The following is an 18505-nucleotide window of genomic DNA, read 5'->3' on the forward strand; positions in this document are numbered from 1 at the left end:
ATTGAATAATATTTAAAATATGTTCTTTCTGTGAATTCTTAGGAAGCAGGTGATAGCAATGATTAAGGTACCAAGTTAAAATACGGTGCCAGACAAATCTTTCTAAATCTTTTATGGCACTTTATTTTTCATGGGGAAATATATAAGAAATCACATCCCCTTTATGTTTAAATGCATATAGGTGACCAGGGATTAGTTAACATTTATTTGGCTGTAGGGAATTTTCCTAATTTTGGAAGTTTGTTTTAATCTAGAGAATCCATTAGATTTTTTTTTTTCATCTCAGATTGGGAAAGAGTGATTATTCCTCTACATCATGTGTAATTATTACAAATTTGCCCCTGATCCCATTGCAGTAAATCAGTTTTCAGGAGAGGAAATAAGCTCTTTGTAAATTTATTTTTAGTACATTAAACACTAGTCTTCCCCTAAAAGAGGTTCTGTGTCAGGTGCCGCCCTCTTTTAGGACTAGGCAAACTTTGTTGTCTTCTTTTCTAGACCCATTAATAAACACTATCTTAAAACTTTTTCTCAAACGTGAGGATCTACAAAGTCTCAACAAAATTTTTGATTCTGTGTTTTCATTTTTATGATAATCTAAATAATTTTAAGTATATTGTAGATGAATATAACCATCTGACAACCAAATACTGCCATAGGATATCATTATTTGTATCTCTATTTGCTTTTCAGACTTCAGTGATACAAGATTATTAGTAAATGATAGCATTTATCTTCTTTATGATTCCCCCCCACACACACACACATACACTGGGATCTTTGCTTCCTGGGAAGAGCCATGACTATATTTTCTGGGATGTCAGGAGGTGGATAGATTGGGAGAGTGGTGTCACACTCTGGTAAAGTGGTTTGGGCCCTTTCATTTCCTTTATAAACAGTGGAGTTGGTTTATCCACTAGCTCATATATGATAACTGTACATGTGTTGGCTTTACAGAAGTTGACTTTAGAGTCGGTACTATTAATATCACCCAAAGGGTAGAACCAAGGCTCAGGTCTAGTTTAGTTTTCTACTCCTTTCCATTTTGTCTAGCCCTGCAATTTACACTGCGTCTTTAGCATAACCAACTCTGTTCCCAATATGACACCCTTAAGACTGGTGCCCACTCCTCTCCCCTGGGCGCCTAGGGAAGGAAGCTGTGGGCAGCACCCTGCTGAGTTCCTGAGGAACCAGTCAATCAAAGCTAAGGACGATTCTTGTCCTGTGTTCTTTTGTGAGAAAAGGGCGATGTATATTTTCTTCGGTGCGCATTTTCGGTGCTCATTTTGTTAAGTGTCAGTCGACTCTCAGAGATCACGGTTTTTATACTGTTCTTTAACGTCTCCCGAGGGATGCTTCCAGAGCCTACAGCAGTGTATTCTGCCTTCAGTGAAAACGGAAGATAGGCCATCATCTTTGTCTGAATAATCCCCCCATTTCCTTGGTGGTGAAATGGGAACAATAATAATAAAAGTGGATATCATCCTATGTCCTATGGTCCAGTCTTCTAGTTGGGTACTTTTCGGTGACTCACCTTCTGCGGATCCCATGCCTACTTCACAGGGACGTTAGGAGATTTAATTAGTGTGTAGAGTGCCTTATGTTCCTCAGAGAAGCACACAACCTTCTTATTGTAGATAATACTTTAAAATTCCATCATCTCTTGAAGGGAATGAAACCAGCAATATAGGAAGCTGGGCTCCAATGCAGTTAGTGTTTCAGGAAGACACATTCATACAGTGCTATATTAATAGTGGTCATGGTGTGGGTTTGAGAATTGACAGTTCAATAACCATGAACTTTCTCATTGTTGTAGATGTTTAGATTAAATTTTTTCCCATTTAGGGTCTCTATATATTGAAGTCGTGCTGATTTTAGTTAACTTTTAAGACTTTCCAATTTGGTTTCCAAACTATGGTTGTGAAAAGTACCTTATACAGCTGTCGTTGTAACGCTTTTGTAAGTTTGAAGGGGGGAAAAAGAAAGAGTGCTCTTCTAGATTTCCTGTGCCCTGAAAATGTAGTCCTACTCTTAAAATCCCTGAGGAACAATGAAAAGTGCTTTAGTTTCCTAAATCATCTTCTGGCCTCCTGTCTCCAGCATCCGGTGTGTACTCATACTGCTCTTTTAACTACCATCCTCATACAGACCTCATCCTTCGGGGACAGCCCAGGAGTCCGTGTTTTCCACTATGGACCTGACCTACAACCTGTGTTTGAGACTCGGCAAATCCTGAAACATGCCCTCCATTGTTCCTGTCACCAGAATGCCTCCTTGTAAAAATTCTCTTAATGTTCTGTGGCCTAGCTGAAATGTCACCTCCTCCAGGAAGCATTTCCAATCCCTCCAGTAGCAGTGAATGTCTAGACGCAATGCCTTGATGCACTTGGCTTTGGACCTCTTTTCTAACATTTACTGCACTGTGTTTTATATCATAGGTGTCCCACTAAGATATAAAAAAATATCAATCCTGCATTGAATGCTCACCATGTGCCAGGCTGGTTTTAGGGTGCGGGGGAGGGTATAGTGTGGCTCTTCAGCTTTCTAGGGCAAGGTTGTTTCTTTTTCATCTTTGTTTCCCATAGTATCCTCCTTTGGACATAGTAGATCCTCAGCAAACATTTGCCACATTGACGTGAAATGTATTCAGCTGAAATCTGTGGGTGCCTGGAAAGCAACTCCTTTATGTTGCCTTCCTATGCTCTGAGAATTTAAGGCTCATGGTATCCCCTCAAACCTATAAATCAAAGCAGCTTTTCTCAATATTTCAAGGAGAATAACACTAGCTGGTTACACGACTATAAGGAAGCCAAGATGCTCATGAAAACATCAGACTACTTTTGGCCACCAGTGTGGAGCTGAAGCAGGGAAAGAACGAAAACTGTTCATCGGTTGAACAGACACTTAAAGAATATCTGCTTCCTTGCCAATTGCTAACATAGCTCAGTTGGTACCTACTTCTCTGTGGGTGGCATGGGATTAAAGTGGTTACCAGCACAAAACCTAGTTACATGTGAGACTCTCCTTTTCATCACGCATGGGTGGCATTTGTCATTCACCTGTCCACGTAGGCAGCAGGCCGTGTTTGGAAATCAGGAGAACAAGACAAGAAGGGCTAGAATCAGGATGGAAGAGATTTCCTTACAGTGACACTCAACCATTTTTCAGCCTAACTACCATGTTTTACATGAAACAGAGTAGGCCTGACAATCTAAAAGTACACACACCTCACTGATTCTTTTAAACTCTGAATTAGTTAAGCAGGATAGCGAAAGTCAAGACTTTCCAAAGAGAGTCTACTGTGTAGTCTTCAAAATAAAGAACCTGAGATGATTTTCTGGGAAATACCTTTTAGATATATAGTTATTCGTGCAACTGAAATGCTCTCTGTGATTCAAGGAAGATAGTTTAAAAATTAAACTGCCTTAAAAAGAAATTAGTGTGGATGGTCGATACATCTAAAAAACTAGCCTAACAGCCATTATCTAGTGTTTCTCCTGTAAAGAAATGGTTCCTGCTATGAATTACCTACTGTAATTTTACTAAGTATTTTTAGTTTCCTGATTTATAATTGGCTACTACCCATTCAGATAGGAAATGCCCTTGAAGAGAAAGTCACTTACTGTTGTTTTTATATGTTCTAGAGTCTTATTTAGCAACGGAAAGTTTAAAAAAGTTAAAAAGCACATGTATTCCTGTGTGGTATTGTGTTGGGCACAGATGAAATACCTAAAACAGCATGTTTATGACCATCTGAGAACTTGGAGCATAAAGATACAGGAAAGTTGTAAAACCAAACATGGTATCAAAATCCATAGCCCAAAAAGTTGGGGAAAACATTTGCCATGTTTTTTCATAGTTTTCAGCTGTTTTGACTTAGGAAAATCATGTGATATGCCATGAAAGGGGTGGGTTTTGATCTCCTGTCAGAAATATATTAAATATCCCAGGACAATTTTTTTAGCCTTTTGCTAACAATTGCTAACCTGTTCTTCCTTTCTGGTCCTGATTTTTCTTCCATTTCTAATGTCCCTGCTCCTGCTTTAATATGTTTTCTTCACCGTATGTGTGTTCTGTGCAAGTTACTTCAATTTCTTTGTGGAATAAAGCTTGATTAAAACAAGCAAGCATATAAATGTGAGTTAAGTACCCACTATGTGCCGGGCATTGCAGGAAGATGGGAACTGAGAAGTTATACATGTGCTCTGCCCTGAAGGAGCTCAAAGTCTAATAGAGAGAGACATTAATGTACGAGGTTGAGTTTCAAGGTTAAACTTGATGTGCTAGGAGAGAACCTAAAATCAGCATCTCACCCAGATTGCTTAAACAACAAGGAAGAACATCTGGAAATGCTTCTAATTAGAAATGGCGCCAAAGCCCCACCCTGAAGGTCCAGTGAAAGTTAGCCAGGAAAGGAAAAGGGTTGGGGAAGCGGTGTGGGAGTGGATTGGGTTTGTAAGCTCAGGAAAAAGAGGCAGAAACACATTCAAAGACCTGAGACCAATGCAGACGTGTTGACTTCAGAGAAGGACGGGCAGTTCAACATGGCTGGAGCCCTACATGGGTTGAAGGGGCACCACCAGGCTCCAGGTTCAAATTTGTTTCTCAGGGTCGGAAGGAAGGCTATTCAAGAGATACGTCCAGGTCTGTAAGGCAGGGTGAAGGCAGATCAGAAAGGCATGCAGCACCCGTTTAGAAGCTCTTACTGTGATCCATCTGAGAGATGACAGTGGTTCCAGCTAAGGTAGTGGTTACGAGGATGAAGACGGAAAGGCGAATTAAAGAGCCAGCAAGTGGTGGGATGTATGGCATTTAGAAACCAAGTATGTGGGAGTGAGGCAAACGTCTTGGATGAAACTTGGGTTATTTTTTGACACGGGCAGTTAGGTAGAGGTGATGTCAGAAAAAGAGTAGAGAATGCAGTCGTCTAAATTCTGTCTGAGGACTAAATACAGTGACCTAAGTAAATTGTTATGTGCGGTGCTCGACTCATAGTAGTTATCCAGTAAGGTTGCAGTTGTTGTCATCGTTGGCTAAACTGGTCTGATGAATCCCAGGAGAACTCTGTGAAGTGCTGGTCATAATCCATCTGTGTGCATTCTCCACACAGACCCAGATTCCAATTGCAACTTTCCAGCTCTGTGACTGTAGATATGTTTCTTCACTTTTCTTGGCCTCAATTTCCTTACAGAATACCAACCCAGGCACATTTGAGATAAATACAACATGCTTTGTGTGGTACCTAATACACGGTAGGAGCTCAGTAAATAATAGCTTAGTAAATGAATGAAAGGCATCACCGTTGGTTCCCAGACTCCAAATAAGGGTGGGCATTCTCTCTTATCTTTGTATCTCCCGTTGGCCACACCTGCTTAGCATCTAGTCTTATACTTAAGGGATGCCAAATATTTATTGAATCTATGATAACTGTTTTTTGTTTTATCTTTCTTACTGTTTTTCTGCTAACCTGCCAAATGCTGTTAACCCTCCTAAAAGAAAAAAAAATTCTTTTTATGGTTTTCTTTTTATATGGTCTATCTTTACTTAACATTTATTTCTTGTGATCCTTCTTTTTCACTTATAAATAAATGATGACCCATACTTTATAATTTCTTTCCTCTGAAATGTCTCCTTGACAACCCCTATCTGCATGCCTAAGCTCATACAGGAGCGTATTCAATAGAGGGATCTTGGTCCTTGTGTGGTTTGACTGTGATAAAAATTACTCAGACTGCTGAACCTTTGCCAGAATTCTCACTGGGCTTCAGGACTTCCACTAGAATCTAGATCAGTCCATGAAGGACTTGGTCAGACAATCTGAATTTAATCAAAGTGAACCAGAGCCACTGCAAAGACCTGTAATTTGATCAGAAATATTTGCACACGAACAACATCAAATCTCAGGCATGACTGGCAAATTAGCAATTCTATGATAATAAAGAAGGATTTGAAATAGCTCTAGAGTTCATAAATCTTTTCCTGTCTGTGTATTTTAGTTGGAGGGTTCAAGATCTATATTCTATTATTTTACCTGTGATATTAGTATAAGCATCAGATAGGTTTACACTGGTAACATTGATCTTTTCCCATTTTATTCCCCTTTACTTATTATAAATGAAATAGATAAACATAAAAATCTGAAAAGTACATTAAATTGCATCAAAGAAAAAAAGTATCTATCTTTGTTCCTTCTACTACCCAAAGACACACGTAACATTTTAATATTTCTACTTAAGCTCTACATACGTGTAGATGTATACACTCTCCATAAATTTATAATACGTTCAATAGTTTTGTATTTTGTTTTTTCTTATAATAAGGGCATTTTCCTCCACCATTAAATAGTCTTTGAAAATATAACTTGAATGTTTGCATAATGTTCCATCGTATAGGTAAACAGGCCCACGTTATAGGCTATTTTGGTCTCTATTCTAAATAACGCCGTAGTGAAACATGTGTGCATAAATATTTCTTACACGTATCTAAAGATTTCCTTAAGACAGATTCCTAGAGGCAAAGTAATGTTTTAGGACTCTAGGTGCATACTGCTAAACTGCTTTTCAGAAAAGTTGGGTAAATTTGCATTTTTGCCAGTATTGTATATTTTTGCTGGTATTGTATATGGACTGCCATTGCATCACCACCCTCTCTAAGGTCCCTCTTTCTTATCTTTCACAAACCAATCAGTAAGCAGTTGGATGTCTTTTCTTTAGTTATAATTGACAATATTATATTACGTAGTTTTAAGTGTCTCCTAAATGATGCTTTCTGTTGGATCCTCACAACATAACCGCGTCTGTTAACTTTTAGAACTAAGCTGGCATGTAAGCGGACAGCTTTTTCCCTGAAGTGTGAAGCTAGGTTTCTAGTCATGAAAAACTCCAAATGGTTATTGGATGCTTCCTGTGTTTCAAATGCAAGTTAAGTTTCTTAAATGTGTTATACATCATAAATGATTTTATTCCTTAGCACTATTCATGAGAAACTAAAATCAAGCATACCTCTCTCCCATTATGTTTTGGGGTTTCTCTGGCAGCAGTACTTCCAAATAAATATCTGAGTTAATTGTTATTTGGTATTTGGACAGTTATTTGAAGTTTATACAGTATTCCATTATGTTGTATCATCTGGAATTATTTTTTGAAAAATACACCATGCTTCAGGTTTAGTTTGTAAGCATGAGAAGTTTATGTATATACCCACCACGCTCTTCACCTGTCACTAAGAATGTGTAATTTCAACTAGACTGTGATGTTTGTACATAAAAGGAAAAGTAATTATTTGTAGGATATTTTCATTCTACAAATTTGGATTTGGAGTCTGATTCTATATATTACATGTGCATTTCACTTGCAAACTTCAACAACAAAAAAAGGGAAACTTTCATCTTATTGGCATTTCAGATTTATACTAAATCTTTATTCATTTTACAATGAAATTTTGGCTATTTCGCTCATTCTTTAATTAAGGCACAAATTAATTACAGTTGACCCTTGAACAACATGGGTTTGAACTACGTGGATCCGCCTATACATGGATTTTTTTTTTCAATAAATATACAGTCGGCCATCCATAGCTCTACTTTCACATCCTTAGGTTCCCAACCTTGGATCCAAAACACTGTTTTCAATTCCTGTTTGGTTGACTCCAAGGATGGGGAGAGCTGACTCTATGCGTTGTTTTACATAGAGACTGCAGCACCTGGGGATTTTGGAATCCGTGGGGGTCCTGGAACCAGTCCCCCTCTGATATCGAGGGATGACTATAGTTAAATTTTGGGGGAGTCAAAAGTTATACTTGGATGTTCAACTGTGCGGGGGTTGGCACCCGTAACCCTCGCATTGTTCAAGGGTCAACTGTACTTTCTTTCTCTCAGTTCGGTTTCAAAGATGGAAACCAAATGCTAGAGACTATGTAAGTATAAGGGATGAAAGAGAGACCCCCCCCCCGTTCCCCTCCTACACACACACACACACACACACACACACACACTGAGCATACAGTTAAACAGAGTCAAATCCCTTAATAGATCAATTCAGTACAATGTGACATGTGCTGGGAGATGCCGTTAAATCTCGTTATATGGTATCTTCAATACATGTGCCCCCGACCCGAGTTAAGAGGTAAACCAAATCGATGCACTAATGAACTGACCACTCAAACATGAATCCCCATTCAAGCATTCCTACTTACACTAATTTCTGTTCCTGCCTAGCATCCAGCATCTTTTTCTTCATTGCTGGCTGATTACAATAAACATGCATAAATATCAAGTAATAAGATGTGAATAGATTGCAAAGTAAACTTTCTTTAGAAGACGCAGTTTGTTATGGAGTTGATAAAAGTAATATTGGAGAAATGCTAACCCACATACGAAGTCCAACGAGGATGTGACAGTCTTAGACTCTTGACAGCCCAAGAGGAAAAACTTGGGCATGGAAAGTGTCAGGGTAAGTGCTTCTGAATATTAAGTTACATAACAATTGGTTAATAAGAGGACTTTGGTAAAAAAAAAAAAAAAAAGTGAAATGTATTTACAAAAATCACCTTTTTCATCACTGGTGTGCAAGAGTCAAGTAAAGGATGTCATATCACATAATTTTGTCCTCCCCCAAATTCCAACATTCAATTAATTCTTTGTTCTAAGAATTAGGACATATTTATAATTATGACTTCTTTTTGTCAGATTTATTTTATTTTCCTAATTTGAAATCTTAATCAAGTCCTTTAAATGTGGCTCAGCATTGGTCTCCATATATTTTGGTTATCTCTTGCTATGTAACAAACCATTCCCAAAACACTAGTTTCAAACAACCATTTATTATCTCTCATAATTCTGCGGATGGGCGAGACTCTGCCGGGTTGGCTATAGCTGGGCCTGCAGTCATGTGGGATCTGGGCTGGGTTAGAATGTTCAAGATAACTCACTCACTTTTCTAATCCCTTGACAAGGCTGAGTTCAGTGGGCACCCTAGGGTGACGGGTGAGGGGGGGAGGCTCTCTCTCCACGTGGTCTCTCCTTCTCCACATGGGAGGGTAGCCAGACTTCCTACACTGCATCTCAAGGTTCCCCAAAGCACAAAAGCAGAAGCTACTTCCAAAGATTTAGGTCCCAAGTTGACATGTAGCATCACTTCTGCCGCACTCTATTGGTTAAAGCAAGTCACAGGTGAGCTCAGGTTCAGTGTGGAAGGGGGCTCCGTGAGGACGTGACTATTGGAAGGCACGGTTCACCGAAAGCCATCTGTGGAGACCAGCTAACACTGTACTATGTGCATTCATTTAAAAAGGCATTCCCAATACCAGTTATCCATAGAGAACAATGACCTCCTATAGCTATAATCACTTCTGTGGGTCATTTCCCAAAACCTAATGAGCTGAGATGTCAAGCGTAAAGTCAAACTGCTTTGAACAACCACAGGCCTCATATGAAAGAATTCATTTATAAGCAAAATTAGAGCCTCAGTTTGATCAGAGACTTCAGCCCCTTATTGTTTTTTTTTTTAAAGAACAAATTTAAATTCATTTGCCTAAGGATACTCAGAAAATATTTGGAAAATAAGTCGAAATGTAGTAATTGTGGACATTTATACCATGTTTCCCCGAAAATAAGACCTAATTGGAAAATAAATCCTAGCATGATTTTTCAGGATGCTTGTAATATAAAATAAGCCCTACCGTATTTCCCCAAAAATAAGACAGAGTCTTACATTACTTTTTGCTCCAAAAGACGCGTTAGGGCTTATTTGATATTACGAGCATCCTGAAAAATCATGCTACAGCTTATTTTCCGGTTAGGTCTTATTTTTTGGGGAAACCCGGTAATTTAGGTAGTGCTTTTATGTATCATCTTGCCTGTTTTTCATTCCAAATCTTATGCAGTAGATATGATTCCAGTTTTCAAGTGAGGAAACTAACTCACTGTAATCTTTTTTTTTTTTTAAATTAACGTTTATTGGGGTGAGAATTATAAGCTTTTACAATCACACAGCTAGGAAACACTGGAGCCTGGACTCCCAGTTCAGGGTTATTCATCCCTCCTATAGTTCTCATTTAAACTTAGAAGGATGTAAAACTTAAATTCATTCACATAATCTCAATCTCTCTCTCTCTCTCTCTCTCTCTCTCTCTCTCTCTCTCTTTCTCTCTTCATGTACATGTATGTATGTATGCACTTGTATAAAATATACATTTGAAAAACTGTTCTTAAAGTATAGCCTTTGTGGATAGTAAATAATCTATAGAAAGTCAATACTATCCATTTCCAGTTAAAGGATATCACAGAAGCATGGATGTCATCTGGAAGTCATCTGGTTCAACCCCTTCATTTCACAAGTGGGAAAACAGGCTCAGAGTAGTTAAGTAACTTGCCCAAAGTCACACAGCTACTTAGTGGAAGAGCCAAGAGCTCTTGATCCAAACTTAATGTTCTTTCAACAAAACCAAACCACCTCAAGAATAGCTTTCCAAATGAAATTGTGTGAGGAATATGGGTGTTTTATATGTTTTAAACATTAATTTGTGATTTTCCAGGAATTTAACACAAATTTTAAGCTCTTTAATGACTAAATACAGTTAAGGGCCAGCTGTGCAATTTGCTCAAAACAGGAGACAACCTATTACTAGGAATCCATGGAAGAGAAATTTTTCTATGAAAAGCTGAGCACTCACTTCAATGTGGAGAGGTCTTTATGAAGAAAAAAGTTGTAACTGCTGTATAAAGCAGTGTGGTATATGTTTCACTCCCAGGATTATATGTGAGTAGCAAAATCAAATTTACATCACACATTCTCACAGTACTGAGTGTGTAACCTTCTTGTGAGAATGAGAAGAGCTAAGATGAGCTAGATCTCAGTTTTCCAAGTGAAGAAAAACATAAAGGTCAGTTTCATAGACAGTGTTTTGACAACACTACACTTGTCCTAACTCTCGGATGTTACTACCGTGTTTCCCCGAAAATAAGACCTAGCTGGACAATCAGCTCTGATGCGTCTTTTGGAACAAAAGTTAATATATGACCTGGTCTTATTTTACTATAAGACTGGACCTTTAATATAATATAATGTAGTATAGTATAATATAATATAATACAGGGTCTTATATTAACTTTTGCTCCAAAAGACACATTAGAGCTGATTGTCCAGCTAGGTCTTATTTTCAGGGAAACACGGTATAATATGTGGTGAGTAATGCTGAATTTTGACCTGAGTAGAGATAGTGGCTTTTTCCTCCCGCCCTCTCCTCCCCTCCACTCTCCTTCCTTCCCCTCCTCCTCCCTCTCACCTTTTCTCTTATTAAGGAGAAAACATTTTCAGTTTGTTGACAGATAACAAATTTAAGAAGCCAGTACAGTGATGTACCGCTTAATGATGGGGATACATTCTGAGAAATGAGACATTAGGGTGATTTCATCGTGCGAACATTCTAGAGTGCACTTACGTAGACCTGGATGGTCTAGGCCACCACACACCCAGGCTCTATGGTACAGCCTGTCGCTCCTAGGCTGCAAGTCTGTACAGCATGTAACTGTCCATAACAACATGCGACTAAATCAAACACAAGAGAAATGATACGATCAAGAAACATAATAAACATGAAATGCATGAGGCTGCTGCTGGCATAACACAGCATACTGTTTTACAATGCAGTGTTTAAAAAAACTATCCGTAGAAAGAGTACACTCTAAAATAACAATTACAAGTATAGTAACTAGATAAACAGTATCATAGTTGTTTATTGTCATTATCAAGTATTAGGTACTGTACATAATTACCTGTGCTGTACTTGTACATGACTGGCAGCCTAATATGTTTGTTTCCACCAGAATCACTACAAATAGGTGAGTGACGCGTTGCATTACCACGTTAGGAGGCTACGACATCACTAACCGATAGGAATGTTTCAGCTCCATTAAAATCTTAGGGGACCACTGTCGTATATGTGGTCCACCATTGACCTCAACGTCATACTAATGCTATTGACCAACGAACGTTATAGCGTGTGTGTGACTTGAAGGGTTGGCCAGTTAGCACAGGGTTTGATTAGAGTCAGTTAAGCCACAAGCCTGATGCCTTCAGTGGAGCAGCCCGATGTGATTTCTGACTTTAAAAATCACTTGACTTAACTGACCTGTCAGCTTAGATGAACTATTCACCTCAAAGAGTGCAGGGCAGGAAAGGCTTGAGCTGACCCAGAGGAGGGCACCTTCCCCTGGCAGACCCGTCTGTGAAAGCTTTTTTCCAGGAGTGTCACTTCCTAGGTACATCTCTGCCACCATCTTTATATTTGTTATTTGGAATTTGGAAATATCCCCAGGTTGTATGTCCTACTTCTTTAGTCACAGAGGGGGGTAAAAAGGCTTGGGAACAACACCTACCATTTTTTTTTTTTTTTAAATACAAGATACAAGCTGCTCATTCTATCTCTGAGTGGTTTTGCTTTATTTATGTCATAGCTGGAAGAACTTGCTGGGTCCCGTTATTGTTCGGCACACTGAAGTGGTTGGATTTCTTTCTCTTTATCCAGAACATGGTTATTGATTTTTTTTTGACAATGTTTAATATGAAAAGTTATAAATCTCCATGCACTAGGGCCATTTAACCATAAATATCTGAGCAAGTGGACATGTAATATGTGCAAGGAGGAAATCCTTGTGTCACCGCGGTTCAGCCACCAGACCCACGCTGTTTGAGAAAAGACATGTCACAGGCTTGAACCTGCATGTGGCAGAAGTATTCAAAAGAGCTTTAACAAATAGTATGTGGTTTTTAAAATATTTTGGTCACAAATCAAAGTCAGCTTTAAGGGCAGTGTTCAGAGAGTACCGTCGCTCTGTGGTGTGATATAACCCATAAAAAAATAGGAGTGCCCACATATTTGCATCAGCCGGGACTTTTTTCTTAGGCGTCCATTTATGTGGGGGAACTTTTATAGCACCAGCAAGACCGGTTAGAAACTTCCATCTGCTGCACCTCTTAACTGCTGCTGCTTCCTCACCATCGCCACTGGTGTCATCTTAAAACAAGCTACCACCTGATTTTTTCCCAAATTCTGGCAACACCCACTGAACCTCCTTCTGTCCCATGCTCCAAGGGGCTGCCAGATTATTCAGTTCATACCGCCTCCTGCATAAAACTCTGGAATGCCTTCCCATTTTTGATCAGTTAGGGTTTGATCAGGGAAAGAAAACAACTATAAGTGAAATGTACTCAGGGATTTATTATAGAGATTAGAGTTTACACCCCTGTTAGATAGGTGAACTGAAAACCAATTCGCCAGACATAACTTGCCAAATTGACGAGTATACGTAAAATTGCACCGCAGGGACCTTTCACCAGGTCTATAGGACCCGATGCACCAGAGCCAGGAAGAGGGCATATGTCTGTGACATACGGAGGACAGCAAAATGCATTCAAGAGAAACTCCACTCATTCATACATAGAATATTCAGGAAGGCCTACCTTCTGAAAGGTGAAATGTAACTGAAATGGATATTCAGCCTAGGTAGACAAAAAAAATCTAAGCAGCATGGATGAAATAGCTGTGGCAAAAGCCTCAGTGAAACTAAAATTGCCCGGGGACTACCCACCTACCACCCAATCTTCAATACTTGGGCAAATTTGCTATATATTCTATAAGAGTGAATTTATGCCCATATTTTCAAATTGACAAATCCTACCTATTGTCTCTGGTTTCTAGCTCAGTGTTGAATACTGTTTTCTTATTCTCTTCTTCTATTGTTCTTCCCTTCCCCACCCCCACTTTTAATGTTCTTTTTTGAGTCTATACCCATTGGAATTAGAAGGATTGTTTCTTTTGACCAGGATGTAATAGTAATTGCCAACTATGCTCAGTCTCTCCATCCACTCAGATTTCTGCTTTGAAGCACAACAAAGCTTTGACACACATGTTTATAGCTCCAGTTATTCCTTTCCCACTACCTTGTGTTACTGCTGAACGTGTTAATGCTGAATGAAGCTTCCCATGGATTTTCAGCAAAATGTCAGAAGCCTGCATTTTATTGTTGGGGGTCACTCCTGTCGGGGGGTCACTGCAGCTCTCACTGTCCATTACTGTCCTCTGTGTCTAGGGAACCCTCATCTCTATGATGGAACGCTGGCCTGTATTTGGAGGAAAAAACAACTTCCAGACTGAGTGTGGACCAAAGAGTATTCCCTAGCTGCACAGAAACCATGAGCTCTACAAACATATTTTATCCCACTACAAGATACATTCCAGCTTAGAGCCGTGCTGGCTACAGTTTGTTCCTTAATCTTTTCTTATCCTTTAAGTAGGGGTTACATTGTCTGTGATCATAGGAAGCACCAACTAGTTCTGCCTGAGAGCGTTTAGAGGAATTTCCCAGAAGAGGTGACATTTCGTAAGTGATTTCCCCCCCCCACAAAGACTCACAGCTGTGAGCTTGAAACTTAGCAACACTGCTCTTTCAAATGTATGTCAATTAAATATGCAGTTTGGTAGTTTGCTAGTAAAAGTGATAGTGTTTTTATCAGTCTTCTGGCCCCCAGTGACTCTCTAGGAACACATCTATAAGATACTCAGCCAAAAGGAAGGAAAGAACAAATGAACGGCCATCAAAGACTGAATCGATTATTAATGGTACTGTGAGTTCATCAACTAAAAGAACTAGCTATGTACCTCTTGCTCTCAGTAAGAGGGAATAAAGCATTGAAAAGTAGTTCCTAGCCACCATCAGTGAAAAATATTGCCCTGTGTTGTCACAGGCAGCTACAGTGATTCTCTAAACAGATGCCATCGTCTGTCATCATGGCCGCCATGTGAATTATTTAGATGTTGGAAACTTGGCTTACCAAAGAGTACTGTCAACCAAACATGAATGGCCATGCCAGCTACAAGTCCTAAAGTTCTCTGGTACACAGTCTAAATCAATCATTTATACGTCTTGGGCCAATATGCATCACACACCTAACTAAGTTCCAGATAATCGCAGTAGCTTGATGCAAATTGGTCTTTAACTCAGTGCGCCCTTTTTCCCAACCCTTACCTTGCCTTATGTAGGCATTTTGTCCATTAAAAATTTGTCTTACTCCCACTGCTCCCCCACTTGACTTCTTCTCTAATCAACCACTCTTTGTGAAAAGAAATAACCTAGGAGATACATCATAGCTCCTAGAACTAGCGTAACAAATCTATTTGTTGAGTGTGTTCTACCATGTTTCCCCGAAAATAAGACCTAGCCAGACAATCAGCTCAGCTCTAATGCGTCCTTTGGAGCAAAAATTAATATAAGACCCGATATTATATAAGACCCAGTATTATATTATATTATATTATATTATATTATATTATATTATACCAGGTATTATATTATATTACCCTATCCTATATTATATTATATTATATTATATTATATTATTATTATATTATATTGACCCGGTTTTATAGTAAAATTAGACCGAGTCTTATATTAATTTTTGCTCCAAAAGATGCATTAGAGCTGATTATCCGACTAGGTCTTATTTTCGGGGAAACACAATATGTACCAAATTCTTTAACAGGTCTTTTTACCTGTGGTACCTAATTTAATTCTTATGAAAGCCTATGAAATGTACGTTTTTACTCTAATTTACAGATGAGAAAACTGATGCTCAGAAAGTCAGAGAAGTCTTTCAAAGGGATGTAGGGAAACATCATTTCAGAATGTCTTTTAAAGGAATAATTTGAGAGCTTCCAAAGGCACTGTCTTTTACCCAGTTCCCAGCCAGTTTTTGTCACCGTTCTCTGAATGTGTCTGGTGGGTGCTCAGTATGGAACACTGGTTTCTGGCAGGGGTTTTGCTCTTGGCCACCTTCATTGGTGCCTTTTTTTCCTCTCCAAGTGAAATCCCTTCATTTAGGAAAGGTACTTTTGAATGAAACTGCTGGAATTGGGGCTCTTGCTGTCACTGATGGAAACTTGGGGAAAACTTAATTTGTGTTACACATGAAAGTGAATAGAGGATAAATAGAGAGGTATTTACTCTTTTTTAAAGACAGCAGGTTTCAGTTTCAATAAATCATAGTTGCTTTCATTTTAACTAAGGATTTTTGCTGTTTTAATTACATTTATTGGGGTGACATTGGTTACTAAAATTATATAGGTTTCCAGTACAATTCTGTAATGCATCATCTGTATATTGCATTTTGCTTTTAATTATTTTTGAAGTATGTTTCTGACGATGTGCCCTAAACAAAATAACATATCTAGAGTGGAGAGGCTTTGTTTGTTTTTGTTTTTTCATTAGTAAACCTAAGTGCTCCCCTCGGTTATTTTGTGGGGAATAAACTGGGAAATCATCAAGGTCAGAGATTTTGTCTCATGCCTCTTTCTATCTCTGATTGCTGACACATGGTGGGCCTTCAACAGAAGTTTGTTCAGTAGGATAGTGAATGAAGGCTGGAATGATCAGTAGCCCCAATACATTTAATTTAGCTGAAAAATGACAAATGAAACAGTTCTGATACATGGCTGGTTTTGATATGTTATTGATTATGAAGAGTTTTTTTTTTTAATGGTGATTACTGCTGCATTATCCAAGGAAGTATAGCTATGACTAATGAGATAAAATTAAGCAAAAGAAAAATGTGAACTGAATATCAAGACATATTTCCAGTAGATGAGGTTGGGATTTAATCAGGCAGAGGACTCCCAGTGGAAGTGCTTGGGGGACATTTAACACCTTGCATGTCACTTAGAGCTGCAGTGAACTTACACAATTTACAAGGGACAGACTCTGACTGTCGCAGGATGATAAGTGAGATCGTATCTCTGGTTTCATTGATTCTTTCTTACACAGGGGTACATTCACAGCCTCCTATCCCCTACGTAAAGAATTTATGTGTGTGTTAAATTTTCTGATTATTGTTTTCTTTTTTCCAGAAAACACTCTTTTTAAAGAATCTCCTGGTACCATCAGAAATGTCTTCCTTAAGTGGCAAAGTCCAAACTGTTTTGGGCCTGGTGGAGCCAAACAGACTGGGCCGCACCCTGAGCCATGAACATTTGACAATGACCTTTGACTGCTGTTACTGCCCACCTCCTCTATGTCACGAAGCTACCTCTAAGGAACCTATTATGATGAAAAATTTGTTTTGGATACAGAAAAACCCTTATTCCCATAAAGAGAATCTTCAGTTGAATCAGGAGACGGAAGCCATCAAGGAAGAATTGTTGTATTTTAAAGCCAGAGGTGGAGGGGCTTTGGTGGAGAACACGACCACCGGGATTAGCCGGGATGTGCAGACTTTGAAGTGGCTTGCCGAAGAGACAGGCGTTCATATCATATCCGGAGCTGGGTTTTATGTGGATGCAACTCACTCTACAGAGACCAGAGCCATGTCAGTGGAGCAGGTAAAAAGCCTTAAGTTCTGTAACAGTGTTTGTGTATACATTCTGAATAGCCAGAACTTCAGATGTTGGATTATCCCCACGTGTCATCTACATTGGGAAATGTCATTGGCTCCGACGTAGCTGGGCGTGCTACAGAAATTTGCTAGCTAACAAAGACATCTGCCAATTGAGACTCAAATTAGGAACATTTCATTTCACAACGAAAAAGTGATCAGAATGCACTGGTCACTGAAAAACTCAACGTGTTCATACTTAGATTCATATAAGAGTATTTCATATCCATGCTAAGTGTGGTGCCCCAGGCTGTTTGTAAACCTCAGTTTCCCATGATAAGCTTCAGGTATACAACCTCAATTTTCTTTCTGGATTTTATAATAAACAGCAATAAAAATTCACTGTAGGGTGAAACTTGGCAGGCAGAGACTTGGCACATTTGCAAATATGTTTCCTTTGCCTTTTACAAAACAGGAGGGGTGGAAGAAAATCCATTCCCCTGTTTTTGTCATAATAAGATTTTAAGCAAGAATGGGCAGGAAGAAGCAAATATTTCACGGACAAAAAGAACAAGTAAACAGTAAGCCTTTTTTTTTTGCACGTATGTGCTCTCTTTCTATACATACATGTATGTGTTTATACATATTCGTATGTATCTTCCATTGCCTGCTTCATAGGCATAGCGTGTCAAGCTGTAGTCTTTGCAAAGAATCACTTAATCTTTAAAATACTTTTATTTCAAAATTTTATCTGCATTATTTTCTAATCAGGCCTTTCCTTTTTTTATATATTTATACTATCTGAGGACTGTCACAATGTCAGCTATTGCACAGTATTCCAACCACTCGTAGCAGTAACTACACATGACCAAAAATGTAACATCAGTATTGTGTGCTGTGAACTTTCTACGCTATGTAGGATAAAGCACTGCATCAATAAGAGAGAATTAAAGAATTACTTGGTACAGTTGATACAGATTCAAGGGCAGTCTTTTTATGTTCTAGATGCTCTTAAGGTTAAATTACAGATTTCTTTTTCTCATTTGAATATATTTTCATTAAGTCATGCTTTTTTGTTTGTTTGTTTGTTTTTCCTGTAGCTTCCTAAAGCCATGACTTTCTTGTTGAATAATCACAGTGAG

General features: G+C 38.7%; 1 protein-coding gene across 5 annotated transcripts in view; it reads left to right on the plus strand.

Annotated features, from left to right (window-relative positions):
• Positions 1 to 18505, plus strand: part of PTER (phosphotriesterase related) — a 54789-nt gene that overhangs the window by 15516 nt on the left and 20768 nt on the right. For 4 of the 5 annotated variants that reach the window (XM_019746082.3, XM_019746083.3, XM_074324808.2 and 1 more), the window contains one exon: positions 16900 to 17370. In XM_019746082.3, the coding sequence (XP_019601641.3) occupies positions 16939 to 17370 (432 nt within the window). In that variant the 5' untranslated portion in view covers positions 16900 to 16938. Of the gene's footprint in view, positions 1 to 8215; positions 8451 to 16899; positions 17371 to 18505 lie in introns of all 5 variants that reach the window. The other variant, XM_019746081.3, reaches the window with a different exon arrangement.

This window comes from Rhinolophus sinicus, chromosome 1 (assembly GCF_057876585.1).
Source record: "Rhinolophus sinicus isolate RSI-liver-muscle chromosome 1, RSI-T2T, whole genome shotgun sequence".
Taxonomy (NCBI): Eukaryota; Metazoa; Chordata; class Mammalia; order Chiroptera; family Rhinolophidae; genus Rhinolophus; species Rhinolophus sinicus.